Below are 27,837 nucleotides of genomic sequence, written 5' to 3'. Positions count from 1 at the left end.
TACAAACTTGAGTCAGAGGGGTAGGAGGGTTGCAATTTTCCCCAGTCCCACAGAGCCCACTGTCGGAACTTCTTCTACTTCTACTTACAGAAGGGGGAAGCAACCACTCACCCTATCAAACTTTCTTTCCCCCCATTCAGCACTGTGTCTTTGGGATACCACTGAGAAGAGCATCTGGGCATTACGGATGCTACTGTTCCACGAGGGCCTACTATGTGTCAGGGCCCTACAGAGATTTACCAAAGTAATCTCATCACCTTTCTATGACACTGGGTCTCAGGGCCTGTTTTAACAACTGAAAAAAGAGACACAGCAACAAAGAGCTGCTTATCAAGGTTCAAAACGGGAATCAGTGGCACAGCTGGCCAGAATAAAGCCGGAACCAGTCCACCCCACCAGTGGATGTGGAGGCCCCCCATGCTGCGAATGGCAGCTCCAAAAGGAACTCAAGGAGCCCCTGTGAATCAACATCATCTCACGAAGGGCAGATGGAAGCCAGGGGTCACACAGCAGTTATGTATAAGGGCCACAACTAGAAGACAGGTCTTCTGACTCCCTGTTTAAAACTCCTTATCAGAGGGGACTTCTTGGTGGCTATCAGAGCAGCAAAGAAAGAAGGGATCAGGTCACACTCCTAGCTTCCCTTTTTTTTTTGTTAGGTAGAAGTTAGAAATTAGCCTAAGTGTGCCTGAGGAAACCTGCATATCTACACTTCAGAGTCCTGCCCAGACTCTGATAACTGTCCAGGTGGTCCCAGCCCTTCCCCCAAGGAAAGCTCCCCAGGAGAATTCTCTTTCCTTAGGACCAAATGGGTTACCTGGCCAGATAACATGGAGCAATAAAACCTTCACAGCCTTCCTTGAGGCAGATGTCCTAGGGGAAGCCCCTCTGTCCATCAAAGGGGGGGGGGGGCTCCCCAATCTGATAACACAAGTGTTAAACCTGGGAGGAATCTTCCTAATTTACCCTCAGCAAACTCTCTGTCCTGGAAAAACTGAACCCTTTGTCTTAGAATGCGCTTTCAGCTGAGCCACCCACCGGTGCCCAGGTGTATTCTTTTCTTTTTTTTTTTTTTTTTTTTTTTTGACAGAGTGGATAGTGAGAGAGAGAGAGAGAGAAAGGTCTTCCTTTATCGTTGGTTCACCCTCCAATGGCCGCCGCACCACGCTGATTCGAAGCCAGGAGCCAGGTGTTTCTCCTGGTCTCCCATGTGGGTACAGGGCCCAAGCACTTGGGCCATCCTCCACTGCACTCCCAGGCCACAGCAGAGAGCTGGCCTGGAAGAGGAGCAACCGGGACAGAATCTGGCGCCCTGACCGGGACTAGAACCCGGTGTGCCGGTGCCACAAGGCGGAGGATTAGCCTAGTGAGCTGCGGTGCCGGCCAACCCAGGTGCATTCTCTCTACTTCACCATGTAACCTTGCTGTCTCGCAGTCTGAGCAACTGCACACTCTTCTGTCTGTTCCATTCTGACAGATGCCCTGTCCCCAATAAAAATGTGGCTACTTTGCTCTCTGTCTCCCGCACCCCTACACAACTCATCTCTGTTAACACTTTCACTAACACGGGACCTCACAATTGCTTGCTGGGTCACCAATTCAGAACCAGAGGGCCTCAAAGATGTAGCCCAGGCTGGACTGCAGATGGTATGAAGAAATTATTAATTTGTTAGGTATGATGGTGACATTCTGTTAAAAAGAGAAAGAGAGAGTGAGTCTGTATCTGTCAGAGAAACATACAGAAATATTTGCGAATGAGACGATCCAATGTCAGGGTTTTGCTTTAAAAATACTCGTTTTCAGGGGAGTGAGAAAGAGTGGGTGGGGTAGTGATGAAACAAGGCTGGCCATGTGTTGATGACTATTTTGAAGCTTGAAAATGAGTAAATGAGGGCTCTCTATTCTACTTTTGTGTAAGTTTAAAAAAATCAATGATAGAAGAAATATGTTAGGATCTAGTTGCTCCCCCCCAACACACACACACCTGGATGAAAGAACAGAGACCCCCACGCATACCAGTCCAGGTCTGAGTGCAAATCCAGGTGTTCTGCAGCCCAGGACAAGGGCTTCAGACTAACCCAGACTCTGAATGCCAACTCTACACAGACTATCTGTGTGCCCTTGGGCAAGTCACTCCCTATCTCTGAGCCACAGTTTTTCAAGTGATAAACAGAAACAACAATACCCCTTACACTCACCCAGTTTGGGGGAGAATTAAAAGGGTTTCCAGTACTGCCTGTTAGAGCACTGCTGTTTTCTTTATCACTATTGTTACTGCTGTTATTACTCTCATACCACCACAGTCTCAAGACCCAGGGGTAGGAGCCAGATACTAATTTGAGGCTAGGGCCTCCAGTCCCTAAGAGATCCACTAAGTCTGCCTCAACCCTGTCTCAGGGGCTACTCCTGATAACTGGGACACAGTTCAGGGGCAGCCCCAGGCCCTTGAAGGCAGAGACAGAGACTCACCTACAGCCCGGAAAAGACAGGCGCCGTCTTCCTTCATCTGCTTGATGATGAAGCCTTTCTTGTCTCGCAGGGCCTTTTCAAACCAGTGTTCCTGCTGGAGGGAAGAGGTGGGGGTCAGCGCCAGGGACCGCCTGTACCCCCTTTCCAGGGCCCTGCCTGCATCCTGAGGGGCACAGATAAATTGGCAGACAGGACACTGAGCAGGGGGAAATTCTCAGCCCTTCTTGATTACTCCGCCCATGAAACATGAGGAAGACTCTTTCTTTTAGGGAAGCAGCTGCTGGATAAGCATCAGACTTGCTCTAAGAGGGGCCCCAGGTACCCTGAGAGCAGATGCCTCAATTTGCCTTCCAACCCCTGCTGACTTGGCAGGGTCTAATCCCAAGCAGCCACACTCCCCTAGCAGCCAGAGACCCAGACCCACCAAGTACCTGCATGGAAAAATCTGGCTCTACTTCAAGGAGGTAAACCTATGGGAAACGCTCAACAGGGACTGATTGGCAAGAACCCAGATCCTGAATCCCACATATAGATTGGGAATTCCAAAATATATTCTATAAGGCAAAAAGCACACAAATTTTATCTCATTTATGACTGAACACATTTAACAGCACATACACATTTATACACACGCATATATACATATGTATACACATATGCACACAAAATTGGGAAGACTACACAACAAAATATTATCCCTTTGTGTTGGTATTACAGGCGATTTCATTTTACTTTCCCTCTTTATAAAGGTACACAATCCCTCACTCAAAATTCAAAAACCCCCAAAGCTTTAAAAATCAAGTCTTTAACTCCCTTGGCATCATTACCTAACTAGACCTGGCAAGAATCTATTTGGCCCACCTGCGGTGAATATTCAAACACTCTGAGGCAGAAACATTAAGATATTTGATTATGAGGGGCCGCCCCAGACTCTGCTGGAGGTGTTAGATAATACTAAGGATATACAACAGGTGACTTTTCTAAATTCTGAAATTTTTCTAAATTCCAAAGGTTCAGGTTAAGTGAACCTGTACAAGAGTGTGGTTTGGGATTTTTTTTTTCTTTTTTATACAATGATCTCGTCCCACTTGAAACACATTTTTTCATTTCAAAGCCAAACAAACCAGAAGCTGCAAACCTTTTCCAAGCCCCTCGCGCCCTCTGCTGGCCACTAGAAGCAACTAGCCTGACCAAGCAACAGAGCTGGAAACCACAGTGTAGCAAGCCTGCTCCTCAGGGATCTAGGCCCTGCCCAAAAACTTAGGATTTTGGCCAATGCTGAAGCTGATGGGCCCACTTCTCCACAAGGACATTTTCCCCCAGCTCAGGCAAGGGGTAGTAGCCACTCCCCAGGAAAATCAGTGGGGAGGAATCTCTGGCCAAATGGTAAGCATAAAGTTTGGAGCCAAGAGCTCTGGGTACCGATCTCAGCTCTGTTGCTCATTTGCTGACAGCTGGTAAGCTGTCTAACCTCGCCAAGCCTACTTTCCTATCAAATAGGGGAGATGACATCTACTCAACAGAGCGATCATGATGCTCAAAGGAGTTTCAGGACCTGAAGAGGTGCTGGAAATAAGATACCAATCCCAGAAGAAGGGAAGAGACTGGCACAGACAGGGATGATGTACAACTCAGAGGCCCACACAATGTCCTAGGAGGGGATAAAGAGGGGGAGACATGGAACACCCAGCCAGCCCTACCAACAGGGCCAAGACCTAAAAAGGTGTGGATGGATTTTCAGAGACCACAAAGGCACCTGGAAACCCTCAGGCTCCCGTGGACAGCACAAAGACTCCTGTTTGTTCCCAACAGTCCAGCAGTCCAGGGGCCCCGCCTGCTCTAGGGACTGTGGACTAGCACATTCCAGCCAGTTACCCTTAAGTCCATCCCTGCCCCTCCGAGTCAGCCATCTCCCAGAACCCAGCCAGAGGCATCCAGCACAGAAACTGCAACTGGTAACTACAGCCTCAAACCCAACAGCACAAGAGTTGTGAAAAAGGAAGGGAACACAGCAACCTCCTACTCCCAGGTCCACGGTCCTCTATGAGCAGAGGGGTCCCTACTTATTCATCCTAGGCTGGACAATGAGGACAGAGTAATGAATCGACCTTGGTTAATATCCCTTCATATACTTACTACCACTAGGGGAAGGGCAGAAAGACAGGCAGTAACCACACATGGTGTGAGCAGGCCTGTGAAGGACATGAACACTCGGTGCTGTGAAACAAGCTGGGACCTGGCTCGACCATTAAAGCTAGCACCTTTGGCGCTATGGCGCAGTGGGTTAAAGCCTCAGCCTGCAGTGCCGGCATCCCATATGGGCGCCTGTTCAAGTACTGGCTGCTCCTCTTCTGATCCAGCTCTCTGCTGTGGCCTGGGAAAGCAGAAGATGGCCCAACTCCTTGGTGGACCCCTTCACCCATATTGGAGACCTGGAAGAAGCTCCTGGCTCCTGGCTTCAGATCAGCTCAGCTCTGGACATTGAGGTCATTTGGCAAATGAACCAGCAGATGGAAGACCGACCCCTCTCTCTCTCTCTATCTCTCCCTCTCTTTCTGGCTCTATCTCTCTCAGAAACCATCTTTCCAAATACACAAAATAAACCTTTAAAAAAGAACAGGAGAAAAATAAAGCTGGCACCTAAGGAGAGATGCCACCTGAGCAAAGGTTTCAAATACCAAAACCCCCAGAAATGCTTCTTAACTGGATGAGAAACAAAGTCACTTCTGCCATAAAGCACCAGGGATGCCCAGAACCCAGCAATGAATTCAGCAGAGTAAAGGCCTGAGAAGAACAAGGCAGGTTAAGGGCCAGAAGGAAACATGAATTCTTACTAGCTGAACGCCTGCCCCATATCAGGAAAAGGGTGGCCTTGCGTAACTATCCTTACCACAGCCCAGGTAGCAGGTAGCATTAACCTCGTTTTACAAAAGCAGAAAGGACTTGGGGTCTGGACACCAGCAAAATCCCGTGTAGGAACAAAGGAACGGCTCCATGAGCCTCAGGATGCATACATACATACATACGTGGCAGTTTGTCCTAGGAAATTTTTGGCTTGCCTCTAAAAATGGAGACCTGGGGCCGGCGCTGCAGCATAGCGGGTAAAGCTGCCACCTGCAGCACCAGCATCCCATACGGGCGCCAGTTTGAGACCCGGCTGCTCCACTTCCAGCTGATTCAGCTCTCTGCTATGGTCTGGGAAAGCAGTAGAAGATGGCCCAAGTCCTTGGGCCCCTGCACTCACGTGGGAGACCTGGAAGAAGCTCCTGGTTCTTGGCTTCAGATTGGCACAGCTCCAGCCGTTGCAGCCAACTGGGGAGTGGACCAGTAGATGGAAGACCTCTCTCTCTCTCTCTGCCTCTCCTTCTCTCTCTGTGTAACTCTTTCAGATAAGTAAATCTTAAAAAAAATTTAAAAAAATAAAATAAAAATGGAGACCTGAGCAGACCCTCTGCCCAAGGAGAGTTTGGGTCCCTGGGCAGCCAGATTGGCATCTAAGCCTGGATGTAGAGAGCAGACCACCAGCCACCCACTGGCTTTGGTACCAGCAGCCTGAAGAACTTGGTCTATGGCCCTTCCCTCTCTCCCTTTGTGGGAGGGTGGGGGTATGTTGTTTAGGAAGGGCTAGAGAAGGTCAAGTCTGGGCCCTGAACCTTGTAGCCCACTGCTGAGAGTGTGAGTTGCTCTTGCTCTCTGAGACACCACAAAAAAAAAAAAGGACTGGGCAGAGTTCTGACACCGGGGTATCACAGGAACTGAGGCAAAACTCTGCAAACAACGGGTCTAAAATTTCAAGAGAAGTCAGAGCAGGCTGTGCAATGCAAATGACCCAGGTTCCAACCAAGTTCCACCAACTATCAGCCATGTGATGAATGGCTCTGGGTCTGTTTTCCAGTGTGAGAAACAGGGATAATAAACTCCCAATAACAGAGATACTGGATGGACTCAAATGTTACAGGACATTGCCCGTGAGGAAACCATTTTAATGAATTATTTCTCTCTCCCTGGAAGGGAAACAAAAAGAACACAGTAGCAGGCTGAGTAATGGCTACCCAAAGATGTCATATGCTGCTACCTGGAACCTACTATGAGGTGTTATCCCATAAAGAAAATGAGGCCGGCGCTGTGGTGCAGTAGGTTAACGCCCTGGCCTGAAGCGCCCGCATCCCATATGGGCACCCGTTCGAGGCCCAGCTGCTCCACTTCTGATCCAGCTCTCTGCTATGGCCAGGGAAAGCAGAAGATGACCCAAATCCTTGGGCCCCTGCACCCATGTGGGAGATCCGGAAGAAGCTCCTGACTTCTGGCTTTGGATCAGCACAGCTCCAGCCATTGTGGCCAATTGGGGAGTGAACCATCAGATGGAAGACCTCTCTCTCTCTCTCTGCCTCTCCTCTCTCTGTGTAACTCTGACTTTCAAATAAATAAATCTTTAAAAAAAGAAAAAGAAAAAAGGACGGGCTGGTGTTGTGGCATAGCAGGTTCTCTTTCTCTCTTAACTCTTTCAAATAAATAAATCATTAAATAAAAAAAAGGAAGGGACCAGCATTGTCGCACAGCAGGTTAAGCTGTCACCTGTGATGCTGGCATCCCATATGGGTACTGATTTGAGTCCCAGCTGCTCCACTTTTGATTCAGCTCCATGCTAATGCACCTGGGAAAGTGGAAGGTGGCCCAACTCCTTGGGCCCCTGCATCCATGTGGGAGACCCAGAAGAAGATCCTGGCTCCTGGCTTTGGCCTGGCCCAGGCCTGATTGTTCTAGCCACTTGGAGAATGAACCAGCAAATGGAAGATCTCTCTCTCTGCTTTTCAAATAAATAATCATTTTTCTTTAAAAAATTACTTATTTGAAAGGGAGACAGAATATCTTCCATCCTATGGTTCACTCCAATGGCCGGGCTAGGACAGGCCAAGCCTGAAAAGTCCATCTGGGTCTCCCACATGGGTGCAGGGTCCCCATGGTTCCTGCTGCACAATGCCAGCCCCAAATAAGTAAATGAATCTTCTTTTTTGAAAAAGGGCGGGGTGGAGCCAGTGTTGTGATATAATAGGTCAAGCTGCTGCAGTAGCTGGTTCAAAACCCAGTTGCTCCACTTCTGATCCAGCTCCTTGCTAATGGCCTGGGAAAAGCAGTGGAAGATGGCTAAAGTACACTGGCCCCTGCAACCCATATGGGGGACCTGGAAGAAGTTCCTGGCTCCTGGCTTTGGCCTGGCCTAGTCCCAGGCATCATGGCCATTTGGGGAATGAACCAGCAGATGGAAACTCTGTTTCTTCCTTTCTCTACGTAACTCTTTCAAATAAATCAAACAATCATTAAAAACAAAAATCAAAAAAAGGTGTTTGGTGGGCTGGGGGTGGTGGCAGCATTGTGGCATAGCAGGTAAAGCAGCCTGCAACAATGGTATCTCATATAGGGGCCAGTTCACGTCCCAGATGCTCTACTTACAATCCAGCTCCCTGCTAATGGCCTGGGAAAAGCAGCAGAAAATGGTCCAAGCCCCTTGGCCTCTGGCACTCACATGGGAGACCAGGAAGAAGTCTGACTCCTGGCTTCCACCTGGCCCAACCCTGGTCATTACGGCCATCTGGGGAGTGAACCAGCAAATAGAAGCTCGCTCTCGCTCTCTCGCTCTGTAACTCTGCCTTTCAAACAAATAAATCTTTAGGGGTCGGCATTGTGGCATAGCAGGTAAAGCTATTGCCTATTATGCCAACATCCCATATGCGTGCAGGTTTGAGTCCTGGCTGCTCCACTACTGAGCTAGCTCCCTAGAGGATAGCCCAGGTGCTTGGGCCCCTGCCATCCATGTGGGAGAACAAGATGAAGCTCCTGGCTCTGGCCTGTCCCAGCCCGGCCATTGCAGCTATTTGGGGAGTGAGCCAGCCAATGGAAGGTCTCTCTCTTTCTCCATATTTCTGACTTTCACATAAACAAATAACTATTTTTAAAAATAAATCTTTAAAAAGAAAAGGGGCCAGCACTGGCACAGCCTGCATCCTATATAGGCACCAGCTCTAGTCCCAGCTGCTCCAGTTCTGATCCAGCTCCCTGCTAGTGTGCCTGAGAAAGCAGTGGAAGATGGTCCAAGTGCTTGGTCCCCTGCATCCATGTAGGGAAACCCAGATGGGAGTTTCAGGATCCTGGCTTCAGCCTGGCCCAGCCCTGGCCATAGTAGCCATTTAGGAAATGAATCAGAGGATAAAACTCTGCTTTTATTTTCTTTTTAAAATACTTATTTATTTGAGAGGCAGAGTTAAAGGCAGAGAGAGGGAGAGAAAGATCTTTCATCTACTGGTTCATTCCCCAAATGGCCACAACGGCCAGAGCTGGGCTGATCTGAAGCCAGGAGCCAGGAAATTCTTCCTGGTCTCCCATGTGGGCACAGAGATCTAAGCACTTGGGCCATTTCCACTGCTTTCCCAGGACTTCAGCAGAGAGCTGGATCAGAAGTGGAGTAGCCAGGACTTGAAGTGGCACCGCAGGCAGAGGCTTAACCTACTACACCACAGTGCTGCCCCAAAAACTCTGCCTTTCAAATCGAGGAAAGAAAAGAATAAAAAGCTAAAGGGGAAAAGAAAAAGAGGGGCTGGCATTGTGGCTTAGCGGGTTAAGCTGCCACCTGTAACACCAGCATCCCATATGGGTACTGGTTCCTGTTCCAGGTGTACCACTTCCAATCCAGCTCCCTACTTATGGCCTGGAAAAAGCAGTGGAAGATGGTCCAAGTGTTTAGGCCCCTGCCACCCACATGGGAGACCCAGATGAAGTTCCTGGCTCCTGCCTGGCCCAGCCCAGGCTATTGTGGCCATCTGGGGAGTGAACCAGCAGATAGATGGTCTCTCTCATCCTCTTTCCTCATCTCTTTGTAATTTTTTGAATAAATCAATGAATCTTTTTTAGTAAAGAGAGAAACAAAAGAGAAGAGAATGCTGTGGCCTATCAGGGCTCCTGGGTTCAATACCTGGCTCTAGCTCTTGACTCCAGTTTCCTGCTGATGTGGGCCCTGGGAGGCAGCAGTGATGACTCAATGGGGTTAGGTCCCTGACACCCAAGAGGGAGGCCTGCACTGAATTCCTAGCTCCCGAATTCCACCTTGCCCAGCCCTGACTGTTGCAGGCATTTGGGGAGTGAACCAACAGATGGGAGCTCTCTCAGAGCATGCACGCTTGTTATCGCAAGTAAATAAATAAGTAAAATAAAGAAGAAAAGGGGTGTTCTTAGACATGACTCAGGATCATGAGATGGGGAGAGGTTACCTTGGAGTGCCAGGTAGAGTCTAAATGCAATCACAAGTGTCCTCTGAGACAGAGGGAGGTTCGCTATGGACAGAAGAGGAAACAACACGTATACAGAGAAGATGATGTGAGGCAGAGATGGAAGTAATGCAGCCAGAGACCAAGGAATGTCAGAAACCACAAGAAGCTGGAAATGGGCTGAATTCTCCTCTAGAGTCTCCAGAGAGAGTGTGGTCCTGCCAACACCTTGATTTTTGTCCCAGTGAAACTTATTTTGGACATCTGGCCACCAAAACTCTGACAGAATCAATTTTTGTTGTTTTAAACCATGCACTTTGTGGTAATCTGTCGGAGCAGCCACAGACACAAATACCACCACCACCTTAGCGTCTGAGCTCTAGGGCCTCAAGGCTGTGAAACATGGTATGACTGCTATTCTGCATCCTTCTAGGAAGGGGAGCAGGGGCCTGGAATCCCCTCTCTCTTGGCCTAGGAAGCTGCTGATCATAAATGAGCTGCCAGTGCAGGGGGAAGGGGGCAGGCAAAGATGGCAGCAGCAGTGGCCCGGTGGGCAGATGTCTTCCCAGAGCTCATGGCCAAGAGGTGTTTAGTATTCTGGGCTTCACAGCTCTGTCCCAGCAATCCTGGTGCCTACACCATCCCCTCCCCCAAAACACCCAGGAACACTGGCCTGGCTCCATGGGCAAAACACAGGCAACCCATCCAATGAGAAACACAAGACACAAGCCTTCTGGGGCAGGAGGAAAAGAGCACGGCCCCAGCCTATTGCCAGGAGACTGAGAGGAGGGGAATTAAAAACCTCCAGGACCCTATTATTCAGTAATAAAAAGGAATGAAGTACTGATGCATGCTACAACACGGATGAGTACTGAACACATAATGCTAAGTAAAAAGAAGCCAAGTTCACAAAGGACTGTATATTGTACTATTCCATTTATACAAAACATCCAAAATAGACAAATCAATCAAGATAGAAAAGTAGATTAATGGCTGTCAGGAGCTGGAAAGGGATGAGGGGGTTGGGAGATTGGGGGTTGATGGCTAAGGGATGCAGTTTCTTTCTGGAGTGACAGAAATGTTCTAAAATTGTGGCGATGGATGCACAAGGATGGTACGTGAACTGCACCTCAATGAAGCTGTTACAAAAAGAACAGCAAGGGCCTATAGCAACAGCCCGGGAAGAGGCTGAACATCACTTGAAATGTCACAGCACATCCCTTAAAAGACAACATATCCTCAAAAGCCAAGGGGTCCCACTTCAAACTTTCATGAAGGGCAGGGGGAGTAAGGAGCCAGGAATTAAAGTGGAGATCACAACTTACTTCGGAGCAGTAAGTCCAACCTCCCCCACCCCCAACCCCCGTCACTGCAGGAATGTTGAAACCAAGCTGCAGAAAAAGGAGTAGCCTGAAGCCCACACAAAAGCTTAGTGCAGAAACAGGACTCAAATCCTTGTCACCTGGGCAGAGCTCATCCCCCAGTTAGCTAGCCAACTCCTGAAGGGAAAGAAGCGCCCAAGGAATCAGCCGGCAGGTTCCTAGAAGCCACAGAGTGGGTTCTTTGCTACCAAGGATGTGTTACAAGGGGTGCAAAAAGGCTCCCAGGGAGAACCCAGATGGCTCTGGGGCAAACTGCCCACCCCAGGCAAGACAACAAATCAGCCAAGCTCTAAGGTGGGCAAGGTCAGGTATCCCACACTCAGCAGCTCTGGGCATAGATGGACTTCTGCAAGAATGGCAGCTGAGAGGTGAAGTAGCTGCCCAAAGCCATGAAGCACTTAGGTAGGAGACGCTGGGATTTGCACCCAAGCCTACCCTGCTTAAAGCCCAAACTCTTTCATACACACAACTCTCTCTCTACACTGCCCAACAGGCCCCTGATGACCACGCTCACCAAGCTTAGTCACCACAGCACAGCTGGCCACAAAAATTACTAGCAACCCTAAGTCACACCAGTAGGACACTTGTCCTCCCCACCATGCTTGGATGGCTGAAACAGAGGAGCAGGGAAGAGAGGGGAAGAAACCAGCTCCTCCTCAAAAGTCACCCACCATTCTGTCACCTTTAGGTCCAGAGGGCTGTGGACCGAGTTGCCTAAAGTCTCAAAGCTAAGCAACACCTCACCAGCCCCTTCTCTGACCAGTGAGAAAACAGAGGTGCAGACAGCACAGCCGACGCCTGTTCTGGTTCACCCAGTAAGGTCTCAACAGTCTCAGAGCTGGAACAACAGCACCTTGCTTACAAGTGCCAGGTCCACCTCTTCTACCACCTGTGAAGAGCTCCGCGGGGTCCCCAAGCTCAGGAAGCTTCTAAGTCATCCTTTCCATAGGGTAGACTCTCAGCAAGGCAGTCACATCTGGAAAAGGAAACCCCAGCACCTGGACCCTACAGTGCCAAAAGAGACTCCTACGAGGAGGAGGCGTCTGTTCAGATTCAGGACAAACAGGAAGGAGTCAGAACGGGGACTGATTCACCATCCAGACTCTACAATGCTCTCCTTCCCAAGGGATCCAACTGGCTTCCAGGGTACAAGTGCCCCCGATGACAGTTCAGGACCAAGACAGGGAGAGCAAGAAGAATCTCTCCCCTCTTCTCATTCCTAACAGGTCCTAAGGGCACAGGTGAGGCAGGGAGAAAAGGAAATTTCTTCCCTTCATCCCAAGTGAGAGGACAGAGGGCCTCTCCTGTGTTATCAGGAAGGGCAGGTTTCATGAGCCCACAAAGCTCTTCTTCCATGTTCTGTTTTTTAAATTTATCTATTTTTTATTTGAAAGGCAGAGATACAATGAGAGGGGAAACAAAAACATCTTCCATCCGCTGGCTCACTCTCCAAATGGCGACAACAGCCAGGGGTGGGCCAGGCTGAAGCCAGAACCCAGGAGCTTCCTCTGGGTCTCCCACATGGGTGGCAGGGGCCCAAGCACTTGGGCACCTTCCACTGTCCTCCCAGGCATACCAGCAGGGAGCTGAATCAGAACTGGAGCAGCAGGGGCTTGAACTGGCATCCACATGGGATATGGCACTGCAGGCGGAGACTTGTGCAACTACGCCACAGTGCAGGCCCCTTCCATGTTCCTATGGGGACAAATGTAAGGACAGGGCTGTAGAGAGGTGTTTCTTGGGTTAACATGGCAACACAGAACCTTCTTCCTCTGCCCCTGGGACCAGGGAATATATCACTCCCCACTTCTGTGGGCAAGGAGAGACACTTTATCCCTACCAAGGAAAAAAATGAACTTCCTGGTCCTGACTCTGTTGAGCTCAGATTGATCCTGTCAAAAATAATGATGGTAGGGAATAAGAATATGGGGCTCAAGACAAGGCCCTGCCCTCTGTGAAGGAAGTACACAAAGGTTTACCTGCACCAAGGGAGAGAGGGGTATGGGAGGAAAATTTCCCTGGAGTGGGGGTCCCAAACCCCTGCCCTGCCTTTCAGAACCTGGAATATTTCCCTGACCCTGGATATGGCAAGCCAGCAGAGGCGGGTCAGGGAAAGACTCAGAATCTCTCCCAGTTCCAGAGGGGAGGCTCAGACCCCATGCCCCTAGGACATGACCTTCTCATAGAAGGTAGGGGGACCTTCTTGGCCCAGTGAGGGGGCTCAGGGTAAGGGGTTATATGACCTGAAGAGCACCCAATGAGGAAGTCTCAGCCACACTAAGATGACCTCCTGCTCCTCTCCCTGGTGATAAGGGATTGCCTGGTGTGGTAGGAGAGCTTCACGCTGAAGGGGGAGCTCAGGCCTCAGTCCCTAAGGTAAAGGATCTCTTGTCTCTGAGCAGAAACACATGCCCCTGGAAGACAAGGGAATGTGAGTCTTAGGCCCAAATACCCAAAGCAGGAAATACTACATTCCTTAAAAGCTCCCATGACTGGGGTGTATGTCTGTTGTGCGAGGTGAGGGGACAGTGCCTTCAGGGAAGAGTCGTGCGTCAGATCCTGAGGTGGGAGACAGGCCTTCACTCAGGCAAGTGCAAACCTTTGAGGGGAGACTCAGCACGCTGTTCCTCAGGGACCTGGTATCTTGACCAGAGAGAAGAGCTCCAGGGCTCGGTTCTGGTAGGATCTCCTACTCCTGAGGAGACCCTTGAGGAGAATGCTCAGACCCTGTCTCTCTCAGGACAGCCACTGCAGTGCAGTGGGTTTCCAGTCCCTGAGGAGAAGTTCCAGTGTCCTCGGCAGAGCGGGCCTTGGGCCCTTCAAGTTACGCTAAAGAGCCACAAGGAGGCCTCAGACATCATCTCTGGGACCCCCATACTGCCCATGTCCCCTGAGGCAGGCTCGAGTTCCCAAGAGAGAAATTTAGGCCCTTGTGACAAGAGGGAGCCCTCAAACCCCTATTACAGAGAAAAAGACAGGCTGTTAAGTCCCCAAGGTGTATTTCAGTCCCATAGAATTGAGAAAGAAAGACCTTACATCCGTGTGTGTGTGTGTGTGGCGGCCGGGTCTCAGACCCCTGAGAACACTCAGACGCCAGTCAATGAGAAGAACCATCTCCTAAGGAACTCACCTTGCCCAGGACCTCTGCTGGGGGCTATCAAGCCCCTGAAGAGGTCTCAAACGCAGCCTAAAAAAACCCCCAGCCCGTAAGCAGGAGCCTCCTAGGCCCCAGTATCCACAAGCTGTGGGTTATTTCCCCTTGACAAAAGCTTGAGCGCCCCCTCCCCCTGGGGTGGGGGCATCTCTGGAAAGCGGGCAGCCTCGGGCCACTGGTGAGAAACACAGCCCCTTATCGCTCAGAAGAGATATATCTCATGTACCCAAGCAGTCTCCCGGCAGGCCCTGGGAGTTGTTTTTAGTCCCTGTCCACAAATGGGGAGGAGATCTTATCTCCCCAGGAGAAGAAAAAGCTCAGAAGATCCCTCTGCTGTGTACGTGTGCACATACTCTCATGCACGTAGGCTCCTGCCAAGCCCTAAATTCTAGAACAGGGAGTGTCAGGCCCCTGAAGGCAGGCTTAGGACCCTTGAGGAGGGGCCAGGCCCGAGCACTCAGGGGTCCCACACCATGCTGCCCTGCAGGGGACAAGGGCTGTCCCATGCGTGCGTGCGTGCGTGCGGCGTCTCAGACCCTTGGGAGCATTTAGGTTCTTTAAGGAGGCTGAGACCCCCATCTCTGAGGTCCCCACCTTACGTGAGTTCCCAGGAGGGGGCACTCGCATTGGCCTGTCCAGGAAGGGCGATCTCAAGCGGCGGCACACACACACACCTGGATTCCTCAGAGATGCCTAAGCCCTCGCCTCACCTGACTCCTCCTCTCTGGAGGAGCTCCATCTTGCCTGTTGTCTCTGGAGACTCTCTCTGTGGGTCCCACAAGATGAGGTCCCAGGGCCTGGAGTGAAGACTAGCGCCCCCTTCAAGAGACCTTGGCCCCCGTCTTTAAGGCCCCCACCTTATCGGAAGCCTCTACCCGCAAGTCCTTGGGGGTGGAGGAGAGTGTAAATCCTATCCCTACCACACACGTATGAGTGTCAGATCACGCGAGAAGGCCTAGGTCCCTTGGGTCCCTTCTCGGCCCAGGGGCTGCTACTTTAACATGCAACGCCCAGCCTCACCCCCAACCCTTACCTGCTCGACCGTAGCAGGGTCCATGGCCTCAATGCGTGCAGCTGCTGCTTCATACTCGTCCTCACTGTTGTAGCCCGCGCCGACCTCCTCACGCTCCGGGCTGCCCCCACCAACGGCGCCAACCCCAGGAGCCTGACGCCGCCGCTTGCTGTGCCCCGGTCCTGAGCAGCAGCCACCCACGCCCACAGCACCACCTACGCCCACCACCACGCCCGCCGCGCCTACGCCCGCCGCTGCTGCACCCAGTGCATCACCCGGACCGCCGCCGGGACCACCAGGGCCCCCACAAGGAGGTGGAGAGGCCTGCTGTGGCCGAGGCCCCGCCACTGCGCCTGGTGGCACGGCTAATGCCCAGCGGTGAAGCGCGCCCGGCGGCCCCGGGAGCGGGCCCTGAGGCGGCGGCGAAGCCCGGGGACGGGCCCCTACGACACCCGAGTCACGGTCGCGGTCGCCGCCACCCACACCCGTGCCGCCGCCGCCCACGCCCACACCCCCGCCGCGGCGCGGCGCCGGGGGCAGAGGCCCGGACGGCGGCGGCTCGTTGGTGGGGTCGGCGTCGGGAGGCGGCGGCTTCTTTTTGGGGAGAATAGTCATGGCGGCACAACCGAGTACCCCCCAGCAAACCCGGCGCGAGGCACGCCGGGAGAGAACCCGGATGAGGGGGCTACAGTCGTGCGCGAAGCACGACGGGAGCAGCTAGACCCGGATAAAGAGATCAGGCACCGGTTCGAGAACCGTCGGCGGCGCGCAGGTCACGCCGGGAGGAAAACCCGGATGTGAAGTCTAGAACGAAGATACAGCGGCGGGTTTGTTGCAGCCTTCTCTCCGACGAGACTGTCGTAGCTGAGCAAGTTTACGGCTACGTTTGTTCCGGCCTTCGGCTTCAAAGGAAACAGAACCAAAACAAGCACCTCTTCGCTCCGCCCCCTCCCAGGTTCTTGAACTACCGGGTGGGGCCCCGGGGCGCCGCGCAGGCGCGCAAGGGCACAGCCCTGCCCGTCGCTCGGAAGTACGTGGGCAAGATCTCCGCCACCGCCACAACAATTGCGGATGCCAACCAATCAAAGCAGCTGCGTAAGTCCTCGACGGCGCCCCCGGCCAATCAGAGGCTAGCGGTCATCCTCCCGGGCCCTCCGTCTCAGATTTCAAAGTCGGCACTCTGGTTCCCAGCGTTTCTTTTTGTCGGTCCCGTCATGCTCGTCAAGTCTCTCGTGGAGGCTCTGACTCGCAGGCGTGGGTACCGCGAAAGAACAGCGTGGTCTGTCCCGCGCACGGTAAAAGCGCCGCCCCTCCAGGCTACCAACTTGAACACAGTCACCCGGACTGGAAAACATCAACACTCCCAGATCACAGCAGTCCCCGCATCGTCAGTTCCGGTCCCACCCACCTACAAATCCCCTTTGGCCGGAGAGGCGGGCGCCGCTTCACCCTGGTAACAGGCTGAGTTCTGCAGTGATTGGCTGAGAGACGCCGTCACTCACTTCAGACAAGCCAACCTCGGGACAGACAGGTACCATGGGGACAGTAGGTGTTAGAGAAACAGACACTCCCTCTCTGGCACCACCGTACTCACCCTCGCGTTGACCTCCCCGCCCCTATGGCTGGTACGCAAGCGCACTACGGCTTTCTTCTAAAAACTGAATTTGCTTGGATCCAGCTAATGTTTCTGAACCAACTGTGCCACCAGCTATGGTCTCGCAAGGGGGTTGGTAAAATCGCTGCTGTTGGGTGGCTGGAGACCTACAAGCTAATCCTAGCTCTGCCTTTCCTGAGTGATCTTTGGCAAGTCATTTAACACCCACTCGTTCTCAATTTTGACTTCTTTGTATTACAATGATAATTCCATCGGAGCCTCGGCGAGTAATACTTATAAAGGGCCTGGTGCAATGCCTGGCACATAGTAAGTGCTCAGTAAATTAGTCTCATGGTGTGTGCATAGAAAAGATCCCAGACTTTAGAGATTACCCATGTGTAAAATGAGAATGATGCGGGGAATCATTACAGGGTTCTGGTGAGCTCATGAACCAAGAAGGTTTGTGAGGTGAGGGCTCACTGCTAGCCTTCGTCATGCAACAAGTTGACTGAAAGACCACTGGAAAGCTTCCGAGTGCCACCTAACGTTTTCCCTTCAGATGCTGCCACTAGTCGAAGCTCTTCCCCCAAAGGTATTAGCAATAGACAAGCATCAGTAGTGTTGTCTGCTCAGGAGACTGAATGGGAGGAGGGGACTCATGTTTTCTGGCCTTTTGTGTTTGGGACTCTGAGCCAAATGCCTGTACACGTTATCCCATTGAATCGTCTAGTGAATCTTGACTGCTTCCGCTCCCTCAGTTCCCACAGGCTTGCCAATCCCTAGTGCTGCCATTGTTCCTCCCAAGTCTCTTGGCTCTCTCTCCGATTCTACTGCTCCTCCCCTGGTCCAAGCCACCGTCACCTACCAGCTGGGCTACCACGAAAGCCTCTTCACTGCTCTTCCTCCAGGACTGTTTCTCTGTAATTCATCCCCCTACAGCCAGAACAGCCCTTCTGCAACCCAAACCTCATCATGATAGTCTTGTTCCTAAGCCTTCAGAGGTCCCCGTTATCCTTACAATGGAGTCCCGAGTCCATCTCCTAGCTTCCAAGACCTACCTCTCCTCACAGCCTCACCCTCCTCCCCAGCTGGACTGAACTACTTCCATTCCCCCTAGAACCCTGGGCTCACTCTCTAGCCTCCAGGCCATTGTACATGCTGTTCCCTCTGCCTGCCTACAGCATTTCCAGCCTTTCGTCTTTTGCCCGGGCCAATTCCAACTCATTCCTTGTGTGTTGGCCAGGTTAGGTTCTCTTGGCAGCTACATTGTCCTGTAATCCACCAATCATAGCTCTAGCAGTACAGTGTTGCTTAATCATCCGCCTTCCATGCTCAACTCTGTACAGCGGAGTGCTTAATGTGCCCTTCTTTGTATTTCTAACACTAGAACGCAGTGAGCAGTTAATGAATAACTGGCAAATAAATGAATCATTATCTCTATTTCACAGATTAGCAACCTGAAGCAAGAGAAAATAAGTGGTTCCCTCACCCAAGGCCTGGCTCCTCAGCGCTCTGCAGAGTTCGGTCATGCACGAGCCTTGTGTAGCTGGTGAACCAGAAAAGAGAAGGTGGGAGAGGCCACAAGGAACAGGAAGTCCATCAGACCAAGAGATGCTTTTATTAGGGTTCAGTTCAGAGTTGTTTGCTGTCAGAAAGCCTGAGTTGAAGTCTCCTCTAACCAAGTATGTGTTGCTCTGAGTCTCAGTTTACCCATCTGTGACTGAGGGAGCTGGACCCAATGATGTACAAAAGGAGTAGCATGAGACTCCCTAGCCTGCCTGGTTGTAGATTGGACTCTTCAAATCACCCTCTTTCATTTCTTCTAGGGCCTCATCTTCCAGAATACATCACCAGCCACCTGCCTCATGCCTCAGCTCACTCCAGACCTTCTACTGGTTGAAAGGAGTTGAAATCAAGAGTGTTTTCAAACCCCCACCTTGGCCAACCCAGCCCCCAAGCCCACAGAGCCAGCAGATGCTCAGTCCCCATCTCTCCTCTCAGGTTTTATTGACCGATGGAAACTACATCTTTGTCAGCCGCCAGCTCTGTGGGGACAGCGCTGGGGACAGGGAACCTGAGATGATGCCAGATTTCAGCCTGAGAGCAAGAATTCTGGAAGGTGACCCCGGAGAGAGAAGAGAGGGGAATATGTGAAAAGGAGTGGGTGACGGGGCTGCGAATCAGAAGTTCCTCCTGCCTCCAAAAGCTCCTCTAGGAACAGAGTTCAGGAACAATCCAGGCCTCAGCCCGTGATGTGTCTGTGCTGCTGCCCAAGAACATGCCCATGATCTCCAAACACAGTCCAGTGCTTGCTGCTGCCAGGCTCTTATCTCAGCCAGTCCAGACTCCGGCCCAACCCAGGAAGGAGGAGAAGAGGGGAGGAGAGGTAATCAGAGGTGGTCCTCCAATTAGGGCAGATGTAACTACTGCAGCAGACCGGTCAGAGGCGTTGCATAATGTCATGGCAGCAGCTGCTATTGCTAGAGTTTGCCAGGGGCCTAGCAGACGACAAGGTTGCAGGGACCTGTTTCCAGCAGCCAGGGAAGGGAGCGGTGGCATTTGTGCTATCTATGTATTGGAGAGGCAGCCTGTCCCCTTAGCCAAGGCCTGGGGGTGGCAGGGCACTGCTGAGGCCACAGCCCGTGAAGCCTGTAATTGATTGCATTCCAAGCTTCAGAATCCAGGAATTGTTGGGCCTGGTGGAGGCCAAGGATCTTTTTGGAGGTCAGATCAGAGGCAAGGGGTTTCTGTTCTCTGAACTCCCAAAGCTCCACAGCCCAGCCAGAGAGAAGAGGACATCTCAGCTGTCCCTCTCAGGCCACCTCAACCCACCTCCAAGGACCCAAAGGGAAGAGCATGCAGGAGGCAGCTGGGGGAGAAGGGCCAGTCCCACAGTGTGCTGGGGCAAGGAGGCCAGGGCCTGTGGAAGCCCAGTGCTTCAGCTCCCACGGGGAAAACTGTCTGGGGTGGGGGAAGTTGCCCATTCCCTAACTGCTTCCCCCTCACCCCCAAGGTGAGTCGTTCCATGGAAGTCCATTGCATAGTTCCCAGCAGGGGGCAGAAGGGGTCCCCAGGCCGGCCCCTGTCTGCCTCCCCAAGATATGGCTTTGGAAAGGAGTCCCCAGTAAGGAAGGGGGCCTTCTGAGGGGGCAGGCCCACCCATCACAGGGAAGAGATCTTGACAGTCTCAGGCAGGAGGCAAGGGGTACCCAGTCTGGAGTTCCTGAGAGTGCTGCTGGCCCTGCCGCCACCGCCAGGGGAAGAAGGTTGGCTCTCATCTGGGGTGTTGGCAGGAGGGGTAGGGATACTGATGATGGCAGCCACGAAGTCCCGGCTGTCGCAGTTCAGGTCTAGGCTGTCGTGGGGCTTGGCATTGAGGCTTGAGCGGCTGTGGACAAGGGTGGGAAAGATGGGAGGTGTTTACAAAGTCATCTCGACACTTGCCACTGCAATCATGGCATTTATTGAGCACCTGCTGGGTCCCTGGCATTGTGCAAAATGCTTCTCCTGCATCCTCAATTAAGGTGGTGGAGAGTGAGGGTTCCAGAGTCGGATAATCCTGGGTGTTATGCCTGGTTCCTGTTTAACCAGTCTAAACTTCTCTTTCCCATCATCTGTAGCATAGGAATAACAATAGCTCCTGCCTCATAGGCTGGAGATGAAATAGATGGGAAATGATAAAAAGTGCTCAGGGCAGTACCTGGGACATGACGAGCAGGCACGCAAATGCACCAGGGTCAGTGCCCGAGCCTTTAAAAACCAGGAACAGCACCATCGGGTCCTCAGTCCTCTTGACTTTCCCTCCCCCTCCCTCACCCTCCCACAGTAGCTTCTTTGCTGTGTCTCTAACACAGAGACCCATACCTGCCTCAGGGCCTTTGCACAGATGTTCACTCCTAGAAACCTCTTCTTCAACATTATCTGCATGGCTCATCTGGGTCTCCCTCAGGTCTCTGACCACACTGCGAGGACCGCATCCCCTCCTGCACATTCTCTATGCCCCGTCCGTGGCTTCTCCTTTTTCTTGGTGTTCACAGGTGTTTACCCACCCTATGTGACCTGGCTTTGTAACTGACCTGTTTGCTTAGTAACTGTTTCATCTCAGTAGATTGCAGGTTCTAGACGGACAGGGATATCTGTTCCGCTCGGTTCACTGCTACATCCCAAGTGCCTAAAACTGCCTGGCCTACAGTAGGTGCTCAATAAATACTTGGTGAGAGAACAAATGGAAACTGAGGAGTTCTGGTCAGGAGAAGCCCTTGGAGGAGTCTGGGTTCAAGGTGAACTTGCTAGGCCTAGAGTCATGAAATTTCAGACTCGCTCTTCCAAGCTCCAAGCAGCCCCAGGTGTGACCAGCAGATGGAAGAGGTGCTTACCTCTGAGGGCCAGGGCTTCGCCGCAGCCCTGCCAGCGTATCGAGCTCCTGCATGCTGCCCCGGCTGACCGAGGCAGTGGAGTTGGCAAGGCGGATGGCCCGGCGCTTAGCACGCCGGGGGCAGCAGGAAGAGAGCAGGCTGCTGGGCCCCACTGGCTGCGAGGACACAGAGGTGCTGCGGCTGGTGCGGCCCCCCAGTGAGACAGCTCCCAGGGCCTCGCTGAAGGTTAGCTCATCTGTGAACTCGTGACACTGTGGACAGAAGGGAGACAGGCACCCTCTGGGAGCTGATCCCACCCCATGTCCGCTCAGGCTTTTCCCTCCTTTCTGGAAGTTAGTCTCTTTGCCCTTCCCTTGCCCATCCTCCAAGGTTCAGCTCTGCCGTGCCCTCTTCCAGGAAGCCCTGGGTGATTTCTACAAGTAGCAGCAAGCCTCCATCCCAGGGAAGGAGCTGGGTTGGCAGCAGAGGGACCCCCTGCAGTCTGCCATGCCACCTCTCAGCAGGCCTCACCGTCGTCTTCTCTAGGCAGTGCAGCAAGTGGTGATGTTGCTGTTCAAAAGCAGACCGATTTCTGACACACAGCGCCTGCTCCTCTCCACTGCCGTTGTCCTGGAGTGGCCAGAGCAGAGAGGTAAGGTCAGCGCCTTCCTGCCCAACTCGCTGCCCACCCCCCAGCCCCTATCTGGGCCCTACCCACCTCAAGGCCCCCATTCTGCTTGTACTGCAGGAAGGCGTTGGTGGTACCACTCTTTGCCAGCCGGATCCTTGCCAGGCGCACCTTCTACAGAGACAGGAGGAGACGAAGGGGTAGGTGGGTAAGCCCAAGAGTAGACCGCCCTGGGGGTGTGGGGAACAGGAGGTGCTCATATGGAAGGGGCAGTTACCTGCTGCGCTCGGCGCTTGTCAGCACGCTGGTTCTGGTGGTAGATGCGGCTAAAGTTGGATACAATGACTGGCACAGGCAGGGCAATGACCAAGACGCCACTGAGTGAGCAGATGGACCCAAAAATCTTGCCAGCGATGGTGCTGGGCACCATGTCTCCATAGCTAGGGCGGGGGCAGAGCAGGTAGGCCAAGGTGAGGAAATGTGTCCACCCACCCCTCAGTGCCCCACTCCATGCCACCCGACACTGACTCGCTCCTGCGACCCTGGCCAGGCACCCAAACTCTCTGAGCCTCAGTTTCTTGCCCTACAGAATGTGGGGAAGGACCTCTTTGGCCAGCAGTTGGGGGTCACTTGAGAAACAGGCCTGGCTCTCTGCCCCTACCATCTGCTGCCACCATCCGAGCTATGCACTGGGCATCTGAATCAGCTGGAAACCTGTTCACACCCAGCAGAGGGGAGAATGAGGAAGTCACAGGTGGTAACAACAGCCTCCAGGGGCGAGAGTCCCTCAGGCCAGCTGAGGCGAACGGCATCCCAGAAGGAATGTTCTGTTGGTTGTATCTGCCTGCCTCTCTCTGTCTTACGCTCTCTAGGCAGCACCCCTTCTGACTCCCCCCAGGGAAAACCTTGAAAGTGTCCACGGATAAACACATTGGGGAGGAGCCTTGAAGCCCCCCATTTCCTGCCCCCGCTCCTCCATGGAGACAGAGTAGAGCCAAGCTGACTCACTTGTTTCCCAGAGAGGTGAACGGAAGCTCTGGGAGATTCCATAACTGACTTGCCCAAGACCACACAGCAGACCTGTGTCCTACCACAGCAGCAATCAGAACTCCACCAGAGAAACACAGCCTCTGCAGGCTTCAGCCTCTCGGCCTGGGCTCAGGCTGGCCCTGGGTTGGCCCTGCCTGCTTGCTTCGTGTATTTTGACTCATTTTAAGCACTCAGGACTCTGCTAAGAAGTCCCTCCAACTTGGCCACCTTGGGCTCTGTGATGTGTCATCCCGCACCGTGTCCTCGACCGCGAGACACGGGCAGCCATCCACCCTCACAGGGTGGAGGAATAGCATAAAAGGACTTAATAGGGTAAAAGACATCAAACACCCAGTGCCAATCCGCTGTCAGGGCTCAATATTTGTTGCTCTCACCCTGAACCTGTAACCAGAATTAATTTCCACTCCTTAGAAACGCTAAATCTATTTTTTCTGTACCTGTATTAAGGTACTGAGCAAGGCCAATTCATTGAGTCATTCATTCAACAGGAGATACTGAGCACCAACGGTATACCTAATCACGGTGATGGAAATTTAGAGAAGAATCACAGCAGCTGCCCTAGATGACGTGTTTAAGAGTGTCATGGGTTTGGTGATTCCATATGATACTTTTATCCCAATCTCAGAAATTGGCAGTTAAAAAAAAAAATCTTGTTCTGGGAACCATCAAGGAATCACAAATCCACAGAAGCAGTGTCCCACACAGCAGAGAATTCTAGTAGATTGGGAGACATGGGTTCTTGGAACAGAAAAAAGAGCGATAGAAAGCCAATACCTGTGTGTCCTGCACCAGAAACATTCAGAAAACGTTCACAACCATGATGTCAGTATCCTCTCTAGATGATAAGAGGGAGTCATCAGTTCCCATTTCACAAAGGGGGAAACTGAGGCTCTGAGAAAATACCAACAGCAAAAAAGCAAAGACAACCCTCATACCCAAGTCTCCTGGCCTGGGAAATCCAGGTATTGTGAGAACTGGGAGGGGTTTCAAGACTCGTGTCCAGTTCCCTCAGTTTTTACCTAGGAACAAGTGAAGCACCAAAGGGGAGAAAGAGATCCTTCATTCAGCCAGCCTTCCTAATTTTATAGCAGGGGCGAGTGTGGTTGATGGGGCAGCTCCTAACACAGGGTCTGCACTCACCCGAGTGTGGTCATGGTGACAATGGTATACCAGAAGGCCGCCGGGATGCTCGTAAAGTTGGTCTTGCTTGTGCCCTTCTCAGCATAGAACATCACAGTGGCGAAGATGATGATGGCCATGGTGAGGGAAAAGAGGAGGAAGCCCAGCTCAGAGGCACAGCTCTTGAGGGTGTAGCCCAGAATCCGCAAGCCCTGGGAATGCCTGGAGAACTTGAAGATACGGAACACCCGGAACACACGCAGGGTGACGAAGGCGCCAGAGACATCCTCATTCTTGGGCACCAAAAGCCCAATGTAGTAGGGCAGGATGGCCACCACGTCAATGAGGCTCATGACACTCCGCAAGAAGCGGCAGCGGCTGGGTGCGGCAAACAGCCGCAAGAGATATTCACCTGTGAAGATGAGCACACAGGCTGTGTCCATGCAGAAAAAGGCCAGTGGGAAGCGGTCGCCACAGGGCTGCTCCCTCGGGGGCCGCCGTGCAGGGCCCCGGCACGGGATGGTCTCCACCACATTGGCAATGACCGACACGGCGATGAAAAAGCCAGTCACATAGTAGAAAACGAGGGCTGCGGTGCTCGTGTGCGGGTTCTCAAAGGCCCGCCACAGCCGCTGCCGGATGGAGCTGCCAGCCGGCAATGCTGGACCGTCCCCGGTCTGCTCGGCCTCGTCGTCCTCAGCCAGGCGCTCGGCGTTCTCCTTCTTGCGGTCCCGATACTCTTCAAGGCAGCAGTCACCCACAAGCTCGGGGACCAGGCCATAGAAGGCCAGCTCTTCGTCGAAGGCTTGGATGCACTCCTGGCGCGGGCAGTGCAGCCGGCCCGTGCGGTAGAAGTTTAGCACGTGCCGGAACATGTCCGGGTCCCGGTCAAAGAAATACTCGCCGGAGTCAGCATCGTAGAAGAACTCCTTCTCCGAGCTGCCCAACAAAGTGTCTGGGTAGCGGTCCAGCGTGTTCTTCCAGGTCTCAAAGCGCCTGCCACTCACGTTCACCACCAGAACCTCATCTCCTCGAGATGCTTTCACCCCCGGCGCCGGGGGCAGCGGTTGCTGGGCCAGGGGAAGCCAGCCCACTGCAGCCGCCCGGGCAAAAGGTAGCCACGTGGCCACACCTGCCGCCATCCTGCCGCTCCCCAGGCCCACGGAGACTTGGGGGGAGTGGCCTTTAGGAGAATGTAGCTGTCTCCAGGATGGTGGGGGGCTTGGAGAGGCCCTAGGCCACTCAGACAAGGATACTGGGGGGTGTCTAGAGAGGCCAAGAGGAACCAGGAGGAGGAACTAGAGAGACGGGCAGGAGCATGGGGGGCATTTAGAGGGTCTAGGAGGGGGCCAGACAATGTCACAAGGGACCAAGCAAGAGCTACAGTGTCTGAAGGGGCCACAGGGTGTCTGAGGGAGGATTTAGAGACTTAGATGTTTGTAGAGGGGCCAACATATGCCTGAGAGGTGACTGGGGGTGTCTAGAGGGGCCAACAAACACGTGAGGGGCTGTCACACTCTCCGGAGTTCTTAGGAAAGGAAAAAGGGCCTGGAACCCCCTGGCAGGGCTGGCGAGGAGACTGGGGCATTCAGAGGAGTGGAAGTGGGACCACAGGTGCCTGAAAGAGGCAGAGTCTGGAAGGGGCAGGGGGCTTCAAGGAGGGGCTGACAAAAGCTAGGAGGGCTGTCCAAACCATCAAGATTTCTGGAGGAATGATAAAGGGGTTGGAACCCCCTTACAGATGTGGAAAGGGGGCTAGTGCATCTCGAGGGGTGGCTACAGAACCAGGAGCTTGCAGGGAGGCTGAAAGCTGTCTCCGGAGTACCTGAGCTGCTGAGACTCGCCCGGGGGATGTGTGTGGAGGTGGCGGTCGTCTCCACCTTGCAGGAGTGCTGGGGAAGGCAAGCGAGGTGAGCCCCCTAGTGGGACTGGCCAGGGCGGCAAAAGGGGCTGGGTTACATTTTGAGAGGCTGAGAGCTACCTGGGGACTATCTGGAGAGGCTGACAGAGCCCCTCCCACACCCTCAGGAGTCCTGCAGGCAGGAAAAGGGGGCCTGGGGAAGCCCAAGGGACCAGGACTCAATTGGACAGAAGTTGGGCACAGCCCCAGAGGAACCCGGGGATCCCTAAAGACTAAGATAAGAGGAAGGGGCTGGAGGGGGGGTGTTGAGGGGAGTTGGGTGTGTCTGAATCAGGGAGGGGACTGCAAGACCTTGAAGGAGGCTGGCGGGGGGAGTCCGGGAGAAGGCTCGGTCCCACCTTGGGGGCAGGTCTGGGGAAACCACACCCCGAGGGGCTGGCGGTGCGTGCTGGGCAGCGGCAGTAGCGACAGCGGCAGCAGGAGGAGGAGGAGGAAGAGGAAGAGAAGCAGCCACAGCCAGGCCTAGGAGAGAAGGCGGCACAGGCAGGGGAAGGGGGCTGGGTCTCTGGAAAGACAAGATCTGGTGGGACCCCGGGGGACTGTCCCAGAATGGGCTAGGGCATGGGGGCTGGACCAGGGAAGGACAAGGACTGTGACACTGGTGGTCCCCTCCCCCTCCCCATGGGGCTGTCCTCACCTGTGTCCCCGCTGCAGCAGCAGCAAGAGCGGTGGGGCTGGGGGTACCAAGCACCGAAGCTCCTGACCCCTCTGCAGAGCTGCCGGGAGTTCTCCTCTGGCTCTCTCTCCCCGCCCCTCCGAGCTTGCCGGGAGATGGAGAGAGAGGCAGGGAGGGGCCTTGTGGCTCCCAGAGCCCCCTCCCCTAGGACAGCCTGAGAGGGACCCTGGGGAGACTCCGCCTCCTACAAAGCTGGTTGGGCCTCAGTCGCGTCATCTGGAAAATGGGGGTGGCAGGGAGTTTTGCCAGTTCTCCCCACCTCCTTCCTGGACTCCCCCCCTCTTCCTGCCCAGCTCCTACCCCCCTCTGCCCCCAGGGGGCCCCCACCCCCCACTGGCCTGAATCAGCAGCACTTAGCAGATCCGATCGATGGGGAGGCGTCTGTTAATGGCCCCAGAGCGGAGTGCCACGGGGGATGATGCAGCGCTGTGTCCCCTCCCTGCCCCCCAGGCTATGGAAGGGCAGAAGAAACAGGGCTGGGGGGTGGGGATAATTGGTATGAGGGATCCTCTATATGGCCCTGCCTCCAAAGCCACCCCCCCCATCCCCTCCCCCCCCCCCCCCCCGCCCTAAGATTTATGCTCTGGCACTGGAGCGTGCATCTTCCTCTCTCTGGATGTGAAATGAGCAGTAAGGGAAGTGCAGATGGGGACAATCCAGGCCCTACGCCCCCACCAGGTTCTATCCCAGGCAGCCCCACTCGGAGCGGTTCACATCCAGTGGCTGGCCTCAAGTCACACCTCTGCCCCTAGAGGGCTCTGTTCCTGGGTGGCAGGAGCACAGAGCATGGATCAGGGAGCGCCTCTGGCAGGCATGGGTGGGTTCCTACTCCAGCTGTTCCACTGAGTCGCTGTGCCCTTAAACAAGTGACTTGTATTGTTTCCTCAACTGTCCTATCTTGACAGTGTCCTCCTAGGGTATTACACGAAGTGATGTGACAGGGATGACACAGAGGATGCCTAATCTCAAGTAATGAAAGGTGGGTGGTGCTCGGGGAGCAGCAAGGCTAGCCTTTCCATCAGTTCACACGCCCATGTAATCTTCCATTTGCTCACTTACCACAATCCTGCCATGTCCATGTCTTCATCCCTCCACCCACCCACCCATGCTCCCATCCACATAATCACTCTACTCATCCTTCCACCCACCCATCTGTCCATTTAGTCATTACTCCACCCAACTCGTCCATTTGTATGCTCACCTCATCCACCTACCCAT

The 27,837-nt window shown here is 53.5% G+C and overlaps 2 protein-coding genes across 4 annotated transcripts in view; both read right to left on the bottom strand.

Moving 5' to 3' along the window:
- OTUD5 (OTU deubiquitinase 5) overlaps positions 1-16,212 on the bottom strand; it is a 31,456-nt gene extending 15,244 nt beyond the window's left edge. The window contains exons 1-2 of one of the 3 annotated variants that reach the window (XM_062184233.1): positions 15,298-16,212; positions 2,470-2,560 (exon numbers count right to left, since the gene is read on the bottom strand). In XM_062184233.1, coding sequence (XP_062040217.1) covers positions 2,470-2,560; positions 15,298-15,891 — 685 coding nt within the window. In that variant the 5' untranslated portion in view covers positions 15,892-16,212. Of the gene's footprint in view, positions 1-2,469; positions 2,564-15,297 lie in introns of all 3 variants that reach the window. The other 2 variants (XM_062184231.1, XM_062184232.1) reach the window with 2 other exon arrangements.
- A 2,268-nt stretch (positions 16,213-18,480) lies between these two features.
- Positions 18,481-26,843, bottom strand: KCND1 (potassium voltage-gated channel subfamily D member 1). The gene is made up of 6 exons (XM_062184073.1): positions 24,044-26,843; positions 22,131-22,293; positions 21,944-22,027; positions 21,757-21,855; positions 21,247-21,497; positions 18,481-20,258 (listed from the first exon to the last, which is right to left on the bottom strand). Exons 1-6 carry the CDS (start codon positions 25,162-25,164, stop codon positions 20,033-20,035), a joined length of 1,944 nt encoding a protein of 647 aa, XP_062040057.1. The 5' UTR covers positions 25,165-26,843; the 3' UTR covers positions 18,481-20,032.
- Positions 26,844-27,837: the final 994 nt, after the last annotated feature.

Source organism: Lepus europaeus, chromosome X, assembly GCF_033115175.1.
Source record: "Lepus europaeus isolate LE1 chromosome X, mLepTim1.pri, whole genome shotgun sequence".
Lineage (NCBI taxonomy): Eukaryota > Metazoa > Chordata > Mammalia > Lagomorpha > Leporidae > Lepus > Lepus europaeus.
This window is presented reverse-complemented; position numbering and strand designations above follow the sequence as displayed.

Coding starts and splice junctions, on each gene's coding strand:
- KCND1 (XM_062184073.1), bottom strand. CDS start 25,164: ATGGCGGCAGGTGTGGCCACGTGGCTACCTTTTGCCCGGGCGGCTGCA. Junction 21,498..21,756: donor ACTGCCTAGAGAAGACGACG/GTGAGGCCTGCT, acceptor TTCTGTCCACAG/TGTCACGAGTTCACAGATGA. Junction 20,259..21,246: donor CGAAGCCCTGGCCCTCAGAG/GTAAGCACCTCT, acceptor CCTTGTCCACAG/CCGCTCAAGCCTCAATGCCA.